Genomic DNA, 12,867 nt, shown 5'->3' with positions numbered 1-12,867 from the left:
CGTGCCCGAGCTTTTAGGGAACACCCATGGGACGTATGTGTCTAGATTACACTAGGGAACGCTACCGCGGGCGCATGCGTAATGAGCGCCTCTCGCTCTCAGCCACTTCCGGCTTTGTGGGTGGATTAGAGGGGTTTATCTCCAGGCTGCTGATTGACTGAGGCCATTTTCCGATCTGTGTCTCCCTCGGTGATTGGCTACTGTAAAAAAAACAAACGCTATGTGTGTTTGATTTTCTCGTTGGCTGCCGTAATCCGTACTTCTCCCCTATTGTGGTTCTGTCGTGCTGATTGGCTCCTTTCATTCCCTCCCCCCCTTGGCCAGGGTGCCTGGCTCGCTGATTGGCTACTGCGAGGCTACCTCCCGAGCTGCCTATATGCCCGGCTCGCTGATTGACAGCTTCAACCGTGCCGCCCCTCGCCGGGTGCGCGCAGCCCCTGCGGCGCCTGTGTTCGCCGAGCTAATAAAGTTTTGTTGGAAGAAAAGCGGCGCCTCCTCTCGCTCCTGCCCCTCCCTCTTGGAGCCGCTCGCCGCGCCCGGCTCCTCCCCCCCGGCTCGGGCCCTGGGGCGCTTGTTTCTCGCCCAGCTGCGCGCGTGCCAAGAGCTCGAGCCGGAGCCTCCCGGCGGCTCCCCCCCCGCCCCAGCTGCTGCTGCTGCTGCCGCCGCCTCCTCCTGCGGGCACGGTAAGCGGCTCCCAGTCCGGCCGGAGGAGGGGGGTGCGCGGGGAGAGTCTCCGGGGCACAGACCCTCTCGCCCCGGCCCATACCGGGGCTCCGCGCCGCTCCCTCCGCTGCGCAAACTGGGGGGGGGGGCGCGGAGCCCAGCCCAGCCCTGCCCTGCCCCCGCCCGCCTGCTTAGCGCGTGTGGCCGCCGTGACTTAACGGGACCCCGGGGTGGGGGACACCCGGGACTGCGCCGTGCGCACCGTCCCCTTCCTCACGCCTCCCCCCCTCCCCCCGGGTGTGCGCGACGGTTAAACTGCTGCTCTGCCCCCGGGGACCGGACTCGCCTGCCTGCCGCGGGCCCCCCTCTGTGCCCGGCTCCGGGCTGGGATGCCAGCCCTGCCCCCGGGCGGCTCCGCGGCTGGCGCTGCCCGGCCTCGGGTTGGTTTCCCTGCCGCCGCTCGTGGGGCGCGCTAGCGAGGCGGGCGGCTGCCGGAGCCCTGCGTGGGGAGAGGCCGACCCGCGGGGGGGGGGGGGGACCCTTCGCGCAGCAGACCCGCCTGAAAGGCAAATGGGGCGTCGCTGGTGCTCCCGCTTGCTCTTCCCATTTCAATGGGCATTTGAGGCCCCCCTCCAAGTGTGCAGGAAACCGTGCTTAAAACAAGTGCTTCCTCAGACACAGTCGTACTATCCCCAGGGGAGGGACAGCAGCCCCTTGGCCAACCTCTTCGTCTTTGTTCCCGTTTCCCCATCTGTGAAATGGGGGAAAAGGCTTGCCACCTCCCAGGGAGTTAGGAAACTTGATCAGCGTCTTTAAAGTGCTTTGACGTACTCTGGAATAAATTAACATTGGCGAAAAAAGTATTCTTAAAGCAATATCTGTAATCCAGTTGGCAGTGAATTTGGTATCAGAAATCATGGGTTTTGACATTAAGGAGATGAGGGTGCAGTTTCTTAATTTGTCGACAGTGGAACAGCTATGTTGAGGACAAGGAGTATCAGCAAAAGGTGCGAGTGTACTAGCGCTGAACATGGTTTATCTGCAAGCTTAGACTAATGCGTTCAGCATCTGGTGGTGGTAACCTCTGTTTCTGAAGTTCCCGAACGCTGTTTCTTTGTCCACACATTAATCTTGTGCAGCCCTCTGTTTAACTCGTTGTGGACATCTGTTATCAGCAGTGCTTCATTTTTTCTAGTGTAGAACATGCCTTAGTAAAAGAGTGGTTACACCTTTAAAAGTATCTTGTAGAGTATACTAGCTTTTGAATGGCTGTCATTGACACTTGTAATTTCTTTTCCTACTTTAAAACATATTTCAACTAATAAAACAAAACTAATTTTAAAATGTTTGCATTTGATACAGTTGAAGGACAGAGTCATTACAGTTTTATTTGTTAATTCGACAGATGCAGTTTATGTTGCTTTTTAGTCGTCAGGGGAAGCTGAGACTTCAGAAGTGGTATGTCCCGTTGTCTGACAAAGAGAAGAAGAAAATCACAAGGGAACTTGTTCAGACAGTGCTGGCTCGTAAACCGAAAATGTGCAGCTTCCTGGAGTGGAGAGACCTGAAGATTGTTTACAAAAGGTGGTTCTGCCTCACTAAGCTTGTAATTACTAGACATAAAAAAAAAAAATGTAATGAATAGCAAAGAAAATAATGAATGTGAAATGTTTTCTCCCTTACTGATGATGAAAACAGGCTGGTTTTGAGCTTTTTTTTCTTAAATCTAGTTTGATAACCTAGTAGGAAGCATTTATATGTAAAGAGCCACTCGTGTTTAGAACTGTGTTGAAGAACAGAGATTAGATTTTCTTAAACTTAAGAAAAAGTGATTCTTTCCGGTTCTGTGTTCAGCTGTCTAAGTAAAAGGATGAATACAAATATGAAAAACAATGTATGATTCTAGGGCTGTTTAGAATGACTAAATTCTATAAACATGTTTACCTCAAGCAGAGGGTAACTATAAATTGGTTACAAATATAATTTGGTCTCAGGCACCAGATATATGAATAAGAAAAGATTTTTGCTGTCGGTACAAAACAGTATTTTTTCAATTTGAGAAATCAAGATCAGTTTTCTATGGGTGAAAGTACTGTCTAATTTTTAGTCAGAAATCTCCCTTTGTACCTGTTTACTTGCAAAATGCTAAAGTTGTGCAGCTGGAATGTTTTCATTCTGCTGACCTTTTGCATGTAATACAAAACAGCTGTGAAATTGCTTTTCTCCACAAATTATTGTAATTGACATTCCAATGAGATGAAGGAAATAAATGAATCCTACTAAAAGCTAATTTTATAAAAGGAGTTCCATCCTTTCATTTTTAGTATTTAAGTAGGGAATCGGGGCACTTTCAGAGGTTTATATTTTTTAGCATTTCCTGTAATTCTCTCTTGGATTGTAAATAAAATATCTTGCCCTACAGTTCTCGCCTTCTTTCCATTGGTGAGAAGATAGTTTCCTCCACCCCAAAACTGGAACTGAAATTGTTATGTAGATAACTTTAATAATGTTGAGGCATTGTGTCAAATAGTATAACTGGATTCAAGAAAGAATTAGACACTTAGGCCACGATAATGCCTATGCTTAAGAGGTGTAAATAACTTTATTCATATCAGTACTGCCATTGATTAATGTCAATCTAATCAGGTGAGTTAAGGTATGCTTGTTTGCAGGATCAGGGCCTCAGTATGAAAGAGGATATAACCTGAAGCATATATATACATGTGTCTATACCTCTCATGCCTCGCTACTTGGCCATGAAACCTTTGTAGGCAGTACTTGATGAGGGGGTACGCATGCATCCTTTGAGTCCTATAACCTACTGACCAAAGGCATGCAACATCCACTGTAATCACTTGTTTCACTCTCTCCACGAACTGGTGTGGTCAAGTTGAGGAACTTATTAAAAAAAATTGCAAGTTAGTTGATGTCAGGGAAAGTAATTTAATTTTTCCTTTGTTTTATTTCCTTGTTTTTCTTCAAGTTTGGGTAGTCATGGGTAGCTGAGGGAACACCACCGAGAGGACTGGATTTAAGTAGTGATAAATAAAAACCACTTAGTCTGATAGGTATAAGTGCCTTTGGGCTTGGAGAAAGTGCATTCTTCCAAAGATAATGATGAAACCCAGAAGCAATAGGAGCAGGATCTAGTGGCCCAACAGTCCAAGTGCAGCCTTCAGAGGAAACAATCCTTCATATTCAGGGCGTTCCGGTAGTCTTTGTCTTATTGGGATCCAGGAAGCCAAAAGAGAACCAGAAAATGACAAACCTTGGCAGGGGACACAATCCTCCTTAGCAAGAGGTGCTCCATTTTGGTTGCAAGGTTGAGGACGCTACAGAGAATCCTGAGCCAGTCCTCTACCAAGGTCTGCTTTCTTCTGTCCCATAGTTTGGGGACAGTTTGACTCACATTGGGTAAAAACCATGATTTGTTAAAAAACACAAAACATTTAACATTTTTTAGTTTTTCTTATTTCATAATCTTAATTGCTGAAATGCATGCTTAAATCTTATTTCTTCTAGAACTACCCAATTGTTAGAATTTCAGATATTACAGAGCAAGGTAGTAGGTTTATTTAAATCAAAGCAAATTTTAAGCAATCAATTTTAATTGTTTTGCCTTTGTACTCCTAAAGGGAGGTGGTTTTACTGATTGATAATACTTAAAACATGTTAATTTGCAACTGAATACAGCCTTTATGCTAAATTTGGTGCTGCTTTTTGCAAACTTAGGAGGAAACGCTATATCTATACACATTTATTTAAGCAGTTATAGCTTACTTTACATTTATTCAGATGCTTAATTTTTTCATTTTGTATTATGTTAGTAAATGGTGAATAACGCATTTCTTATTTGCAAGATTAATTTTTTTACTTGTGGTTTGTTTTGAGCTCTTTGGATAGGAACTCAAATGCAATTAAAATGCAAACAAAATTTTAAAGTTTTTAATTAGTAAACTAAAGCTACCTTAAATATGCTGGATACATAACAAAAAAAAAAATCAAAACCCGCTTAAAACTAACTGATTTATTAAACAAAGTGTTACTTGCAGTTAGTGAATTGAACTAGTTGTTTCTGGTCACTGTGTCCTTCAGGATTTTAGAACTAGCAGATCTCATCCTCTTGCATTTAGTTTTTATTCATAGATTGGAAGAGAAAACAAGCTTTACTACTTTTCAACTTTCGAATGCTTTTTAACTTTGAATTAACTAGTCATTGAACTTAAACTAGTTAAATAACCTGAAATGAAGAAATTATTCTCTCTGCATCTGCAGAAGAGGCTACTGCTGTCAAAAGCTGATTTACTATTTCAACAAAATCTGGTTCCAGGTGTGTAGCCAACGACATATTCAGTGGTTTGACTTTCTTTAAAACTTTGGCAGTAAACATACACTGCTTAATTTTTTTATTTGATATAAGTGATTTTAATAGGTTAAAGTAAGTTTAACCTTAACAGGGTTGTCATAATTTCAAATAAGTTTAGTTTTAAATGAAAAAATTGACTTTTTTTTTAAAGCCACTTGTTATCCACTCTGTTACAGAGAATTTTCTAGGAAATTTCACACTTGAAGTGATCATCGATGCTTTAAAAAAAGAAGTCCAAGGGCCTCATTAACATCCCTTTGTTGTGAGATCAATACAAACTCAAATACAAATTTGGTAAGCTTATAGCTCAGAGGTGGGCAAACTAGGGCCCGCGGGCCACATTTAGCCCACAGGACCTTCTTCCCTGGCCCCTGAGCTCCTGGCCCGGGAGGCTAGTCCCCGGCTCCTCCTCTGCTGTTCTCCCTCCCCGCAGCCTCAGCGCGCCGCTGGTGCAGTGCTCCTGGCAGCCAGGCAGCGCAGTTGCAGAGCCGCAGCCTGACCTGGTGCTCTGGGGGGCGTGGTGGTGGCAGTGCCGCCAGCCACCAGTGCTCCGGGCAGCACGGTAAGGGGGCGGGGAGCAGGGGGGGTTGGATAGGGTGGCAGGAGACAGTCAGGGGTGGGAGGTCCGGGGGTGGTCAGGGGACAGGGAGCAAGGGGTGGTGGATGGGGCAGGAGTCTCGGGGGGGCCGTCAGGGACAGGGAACAGGAGGGTTGGATGGAGCAGGAGTCCCAGGGAAGCCGTCGGGGCGTGAGAAGTGTGGGGGGTTGGATAAGAGGTGGGGGCCGGGTCAAGCCTGTCTGTTTGGGGAGGCACAGCCTCCCCTAACCAGCTCTCCATACAATTTTGGAAACCCGATGTGGCCCTCAGGCCCAAAAGTTTGTCCGCCCCATTACAGCTTGTGCCATATATACATCACCTAAAGTATTAAATGTACACAAATCAAAAAAGTTGAAATGCTTTGACCAAGGCGGTAGCCCTTCATCATGGTTAGTATTGGCAAGACCTCCTCTTAATGAAGTGTTCTAAGAGGGAAAATATGAAAATATATTTTCATATGTCCATGAGAAAAAACACAAATAAACTCTTGCACATTCTCATCTCCAGAGGGCCCACTCTAGACTTTCCAAGAGATTTAGCTTGCCTGTCTCAGGGCTTGTTTTGAATATTTTGAGGTCCAAGCTAGGAGAACCAATATGACTGCCTTCAAGCATTGGGGCCTGATGGGGGCATGTGCCTTTATTTACTCCTTCAGAAGATTATAGATGTGGCCCTTGCAATTCTGGTTGTATCTGGTGTAGGTGCTTGGTGTTCATAGCCTGGATATGGGAGTGAGTTTCTTCAAGAGGTCAGGCTTGCTGCTGTTTCAATTATTTGATTATTGCTGAATGTTTTGATGGACAATGCTCTCTTCCCTGCCAGCATATCATTATACGTACCTTTGCCCCCAATTTGTGTTGGGGGTTGCAACTTAGAACCTTTTGTACTTACGTATATTTAAATTTCCCCCTTCAAACTGTATGCTGTGGAACTTGAAAATGCATTCTAGTTAACACTTGCTTTAACTTAGTTGAAAATACTACATAGACAGGGTTTCCAACCTTAAATTTGTTTTTAAATAGGGTTATGAAGGACAAACAATCTTCTAAGAAGAAAGGTCCAGGTGATATCCTCTTTTGTATTGTTGAAAAGTAATTTTATGTATTAAAACGGACTCTGAAAGCAGGGCTTTGGAGTGGAGCCTGGAGCTGGAGCAGCTCCGGAGGAGTGGAGCTGCAGGTTTTTGCCTGGAGCTGGAGCGGAGCCAGAGTACAGCTCCAAAGCCCTGTCTGAAAGGGTTGGGTGTAGTTTCCAAATCTGTATTTAGTTGTGAACACTGTATTATGACCAAGTGTTATGGAGTGGGAGTTCTTTTTTTTTTTAAAGTGACACAAAAGCTGTTTTGTCTGAAACCGGTCAAATTGCTTGTTTAATCATGTTTAAGGCCAGTCCTTTTAAGAGCTTATTACTCATTTAACTTGAAATAAAGGTCTGCTATTGTCATGAGATTCAAATTATCCTTAAGCATTGGAAGGAAAACAATTTAGCTGAACATAGCAATAATCAGCTGACATTAAAATGAATGTGGAGAAAGTCATGTGCCTTGAGTAACAGAATAGAAGTATTCAGACAGATTTGCTTTGAGTGCTAGTAATTTATAGTAAGCTTCAAACTGTTGTGCTAAAAAATACACAGATATTTTTGTCTTTCCAGACTGATGTTTTCATAATGTTTTATTTAATGTTTTATTTCTAATTTAGATTTTCAAATCTTATCTTTTGGATGCTTTCTGTACTCTTTTAAAAACTAAGCCAGTAGAAAATGATTTACCCAACAACTGTGTATAAAAAACATAATTGGTTTTGTACTGCATTAAAAAATCCTCTGGAGTTACTGTTTTTATTTCTGTTAAATCGGGTTTGACAAAAAAGGTAAAAAAAAAAAAAATTGAAAAAGCATTTTAAATTTTCTAACAAGTTCAGTTTGACATGAGAGAAGTCAATGGTTAAAAAGGCCATAGAAATTGAAACATTATTTGATCCAGGGAGGTGGTCCCTCCCAGTTCTTTTTAAGGAACAGCAGTCATACTATGTGGGCAAGCTTGCAGTGCTGCTGCTTCTAATCTGTTACTTCTGAGGATACACAGATCTTAGTTTCCAGGACTGAGAACAATCTCACCTTTCAGGAGCACAAATTTAACTGACACGGGGGTGGTGTTTTTATAATAACATAAAGATAATTTTGTTGTTGCAGATATGCAAGCCTTTATTTCTGCTGTGCTATTGAAGATCAGGACAACGAACTGATAACCCTGGAAATAATTCATCGTTATGTGGAACTACTTGACAAGTATTTTGGCAGTGTAAGTTAGTGACTCTGATTGTGGTTTCAGTTTTTTACAGAATTTCATTGTGTTTTTGTTAATATAGTAAGTGCATCATCATCTTGCTTAGTGGACAAAAAGTATTTTTAAAAATGATATGTTTGCTGCTGGACATGGATATCTGATATATATGGTAAATCTTACATCACTTGTTCTGCCAAACCAACCTGGTAACTAACCTATCTTCACAACACCCTTGTCAAGTGAGGAGGTGGTTGTGTGTCCTGTTCCTCTCTCCCCCCAGGCTCCGTCCCCAGTCTACTTTCCTTCAGCTGTAATTTCAGGAAGAGTTCTGTGCAGCCCTCTGCAGCCGCAGGCTAGAGCATACTCAGTGCAGATAGAACCATAGTTAGCTATGAAATTCGAGCAGTTCTCTACTAGCAGACGCGAACTGTGGTTTTTCAGGTGCTTGGGCCAAATCGCAGTTTGGGTGGATTCTCATGGGGACAGTGAAAGGCTCATCCCTGACACAAAGGCCTCCCTCCTGCCAAATTTCAAGTCCCTGCTCCAAAGCTTGGGGGGACCAGAGCTTGTCAGAGAAATGGTCACCAGAATTTTTTAACATGGGCAAGATATATTTCTCACTAGCCTCATTCTCAGAAGTGGCATAACCATTTTGGCTGAAATTCTCCACAAAAAATTCAGCCTCAGGAAAATGCCTGAAATCGAAATTTTCAGCCCAAACAGTTAGTTTGGCAAAGTTGTGACCAAGTGAAAGAAGAATCTAGTAATAGGAAGTGTCAGGCAACTTTAATAAGGCAGTGCTACCCTCCCCCCATCACAACACTTATTGTGCTTTTCAGGTGTGTGAACTTGATATCATCTTCAATTTTGAAAAGGCTTATTTTATTCTGGATGAGTTCCTGTTGGGAGGGGAAGTTCAGGAGACCTCCAAGAAAAACGTTCTTAAAGCCATTGAGCAGGCAGATCTGTTACAGGAGGTAAGCAAATGGTACTTCTCCTGCCTAAGCACCAGCCTGCTGTGCTCTGGCTAATGTCTAATGAAGGCTCTCACTTTTCTAACATGATAGAAAGCACTTTTTAGCATGCTTAGCATGTAATCTCCTGTTAGTTTTTATGTTTGTGTAGTATATGTACTATCACAGTGTTATCTTTCAGCTTGTTTATTCTTTTCACCTTGTATTCAGTACACACACATGTAAAGCTTCTTTTTAAAGCTTTAGATTTATTTAGAGATTGTCTCTGTGTTGTATGTTTTGCTAGAATTGCAAGCTGCTCTTTTCATGCATATACCTAATATTTATAGATTTTGCTCTTTTTAATCTCTCTTCCTTAGATTTATCTTTGTTGCACTTTAATCATCTTGATAATTATCACTAGTTTTTTGTCATACCTGATGCATGTGTGCTTCTTTACTGTTTCATTGCTCAAATCCAGAAGCTAGACTCTCTTCTTTGAGCCTCTTTCAGGTATAGTTAATATTAACTATTCTAAAGGCATTATGTCTTAATGTTGTAGTTAATTTATTTTAAAATAGAAATGCATTATAAAGTTAGAATAGTAGTTCGTCAGTAGTCATAGAAATATATAGAACGATGTAGAAAAGGCATTCAAAACTTCACCTGTTATTCAGTTATTGAAATAAAAATATTTCCACTGTTCATTTCTGACTTCGGAGAACTGTTAAAGTATGAACTCAGATCTCAGACGCAGAATTTGGAAAACAATTTTTAAAAATTGTACTGCAAAATCCGTAGTAATAAAGTAAATTTAAAAAAACCCTCTTGTCTATAACAGCCCCTTTGTATTTTATTATTTACTAACTGTGGTCTCAAGGTTAGAACATTGAACTGGCAGTTCAGACCCTGCCAATGATACCTAGTAAGACCTTGGGAAAGTCACTTAACTTCTCCGTGCACCAGTTGGTGACAGGGATGTACAACTTGTCCATCTCACATGCATGTTAAAGTTGAAGGCTTGTAAAATGTTTAGAGGTCACTGGTAAAAGATGCTATATAAATGCAAAATAGTATTCGAGCTTTGTCCTGTGAACATTTTAATGAGTTATTATTTTGTCTCGTGAGAGATCTGTTTCTGTCATGTGAGCATTCCATAGTTCTGAGGTTCTCCTTCTACCATGTTTGATATTGCCCCATGAACATATTTTTGCTAAATTATAGGATTGAAAAATCATCCCATCCTTTATTCTCCACTCTCATAGTTCAGTTGCATTTTGTAATCCTATTACTTGAGGTGAAAGTAAGAGGATGACATATCAGCTAGGTCTCATATTTGTAGATAGTTTATTAGCACCTCTGTGTGACGTATCCTTTTTTGGTTTGGGAAGCGTAATTATTCCTCCTTTCAAAGGATGCTCTGAAACCTTCCTCTCGTCACTCCTTTATTGTGGTGGATATTACAGGCCTGCTGAAATTTTAGCTGTTTGGTACTCTACTAATGCCATCTGTTGTTATGACATAGAGAAAATGTTCCATGGGGTTTTTCATCTAAAGCATCTGCTTTCCTAGAATCAAAGAATTGCAGAAGTTACAAACGGGAAGTGACCTAGGAAATAATCAGTCTCCCTGCAAATGCATAATTGTTCCCTACAATGTCTTGCAGCATTTTGTCCAGTCTAGTTTTAAAAATTACAAGCAATGAGACTTCCTTTGGGAGGTTGTTTTATTGTATCCTACTGTCAGAAATAATTCCTGATATTCTGCCTAAATTTTATTTTTAATTTCATTCTACTACCCCTAGATTAGTTTGACACTAAAATAAATAATGCAAAATAAAAAAAAGCCTCCCTTTTAAATTTTTTTACAATGGGAAATTTTCTCCTTCCCTCCATTTTCTTTTTAAATTTGGACTTCGCTTCTTTGAAAGTAGTCATCCCCCCCTCAGCCCCCCCCCCGCCTTCTGATTACTTTTATGGTCTCTGGGTTAACTATTTTCCTGATTGTAACCAATAAGTAACAAAAATCTGTATTCTTGCTGCTTTTGAAGTTTATTTTACATTGTGGTGGTGGAAATTTAATTGAGATTTTTGTCACTGTTTGATAGATTAATGATGTCAATTAAATGTGAAATGGCACTCTTTATATGGCTGCTTTTTTACTTCAGTGGGAGTTCAGTTGAAGGACTTCAGGATGTTAAAGAGGTTTAGCACAAAATTACATATTTTAGTGTAGGATCTTTCCTTTCATGCTAGTTGATGCAAAGTGAGTCCAGAGTGTGACAATGAAGAATACTGAAAAGTTGAATTCATGTGTCACCATTGGAGAATCTTTTTATTTCAGTGAATTTCTGTTTCTCTGAATAGTTCAGAAAAAGTCCACAAGAATAGAATACATTCTTCAGTTCTACCAATCCCAAGTTTTTTCAAACATCACTGCTTTTTTCTCACCAGATCCACTCCTTATATGCACAATATATGTCAAAGATAAAGATTTTCTTTGAGCCCTAAATGGATTGCTACTCAACAGTCATTTAAAAAAAAATTAAGTACTGTATTTTTAATACAGTAAATGTAATAAATTTTATGTATGTATCATTAACTAGTTAATGTTTCTAATGCATTTTGATGACTAGCTGTTCAGAAATGTTTATCACACAAAGGAACATCATTTTACAGCTCTTAAGTGGGAGGAAGCAATGGCTGTTGTGAGTAATATTAAAAGGAAAACTTGCACAGGCAAGAGTTGTTTGAAGGGTGAATTGGCCCCATAGGCTTGTCCGTTTGTATTCCCCCAGCAGTTTTCCTGGAGATGCTTTATACTGTACAGCACCTTTTAGAGTATCATGCACTTTCAGTACTGTTATAGTCACTTACAAACACTCAGGGCTTGTCTACACTTAAAATACTGCAACTGTGCCTCTGTAGTGCTTCAGTGAAGACAGGAGGGCTTCTCTCATCAGCGTAGTTACTCCACCTCCCTGAGAGGCAGTAGCAAAGTTGATGGGAGAATTCTCCCATCGACCTATTGCTGTATACACTGGGGGATAGGTCGGTTTAAGTGCATTGCTCAGCAGTGTGGATTTTTCACACCCAAGAGCGACGTAGTTATACTGATGTAATTTCCTAGAATAGAGCAGTCCTCATTTCTGTTAGCGCTCATCTCACTAATGTACTGATTTTGGAGACTTACATGCTATGGTTTCATGTGTAGTTGATGCTCATTTTTCTTTAGTTTTCTTCTTAGCTCTCTTCCCACTGACAACACATTGAATGTTTTTGTATCTGGTGCTGTCCACTAAAGTTATCAGTGAAACACAGCTCGCCCTCATCTTTAAAAGAGCTGCAACCCTGACAATAGTTTGATGTTCTGTTTGTGGAGGTGTAGGGGGGCACATGCATTTCCATTTGAGAAGAATACATTTTTTGTCATATTATGGAGCTGTGAAATAAAATTTTTCAGGTCTCTATGTGATATTAACCACGTTGCATTGTAATTATATTTACAAAGCCAGTTCTCCATGCCACTTCCCTCTATTCTTCTTTTCTCAGGTTGGCATTGACATTAGTACAGTATTCCAGAAGCAATTTCTAATCTCTGTATGCAATTTTTTCTTCTGTGTGGATATTGCTTTTTTCATTTTATATTTTGTCTTTGTTGTTTCCTGATGTAAACATCAATTCAGCAAAGCATTTAAGCACAATCTTAAGTAAATCCTGGTTTAGCAGAGCACTTAAGCGTTGTGGTTCACTTTATGTTAAGGAAGTGTTTAAGTGCTTTGCTGAATCAGGGCCTTATTTGATAATCCTGTTTTATTGCAGTTACCAGTCTATTTAGTAACTCAAAACCGTTACTGAGGCATACCTTTGTTAAAAGATGACATTTTGCTTTTGAGGTCATAGCTCAACTCTTTGCCTGTAGTGACTTTTTTCTTCCCTAAGCATAAAATGCTATTGCGTTTGTGCTCATTTATGTATCTCCTATTGAACAGCTGAAAAGT

The 12,867-nt window shown here is 41.1% G+C and overlaps 1 protein-coding gene across 5 annotated transcripts in view; it reads left to right on the top strand.

Moving 5' to 3' along the window:
- The first annotated feature begins 597 nt into the window (after positions 1 to 597).
- The window catches only part of AP1S2 (adaptor related protein complex 1 subunit sigma 2), a 36,559-nt gene continuing 24,289 nt past the window's right edge, over positions 598 to 12,867 (top strand). For all 5 annotated transcript variants that reach the window (XM_073355790.2, XM_073355771.2, XM_078854113.1 and 2 more), the window contains exons 1-4: positions 598 to 683; positions 2,069 to 2,247; positions 7,821 to 7,929; positions 8,754 to 8,891. In XM_073355790.2, the coding sequence (XP_073211891.1) occupies positions 2,069 to 2,247; positions 7,821 to 7,929; positions 8,754 to 8,891 (426 nt within the window). In that variant the 5' untranslated portion in view covers positions 598 to 683. The remainder of the gene's footprint in view (positions 684 to 2,068; positions 2,248 to 7,820; positions 7,930 to 8,753; positions 8,892 to 12,867) is intronic.

The sequence above is a fragment of the Lepidochelys kempii genome, chromosome 1 (assembly GCF_965140285.1).
Source record: "Lepidochelys kempii isolate rLepKem1 chromosome 1, rLepKem1.hap1, whole genome shotgun sequence".
In the NCBI taxonomy this organism is placed as follows: domain Eukaryota; kingdom Metazoa; phylum Chordata; order Testudines; family Cheloniidae; genus Lepidochelys; species Lepidochelys kempii.
The sequence above is the reverse complement of the archived record's forward strand: the minus strand, read 5'-3'. Positions and strand labels throughout refer to the sequence as shown.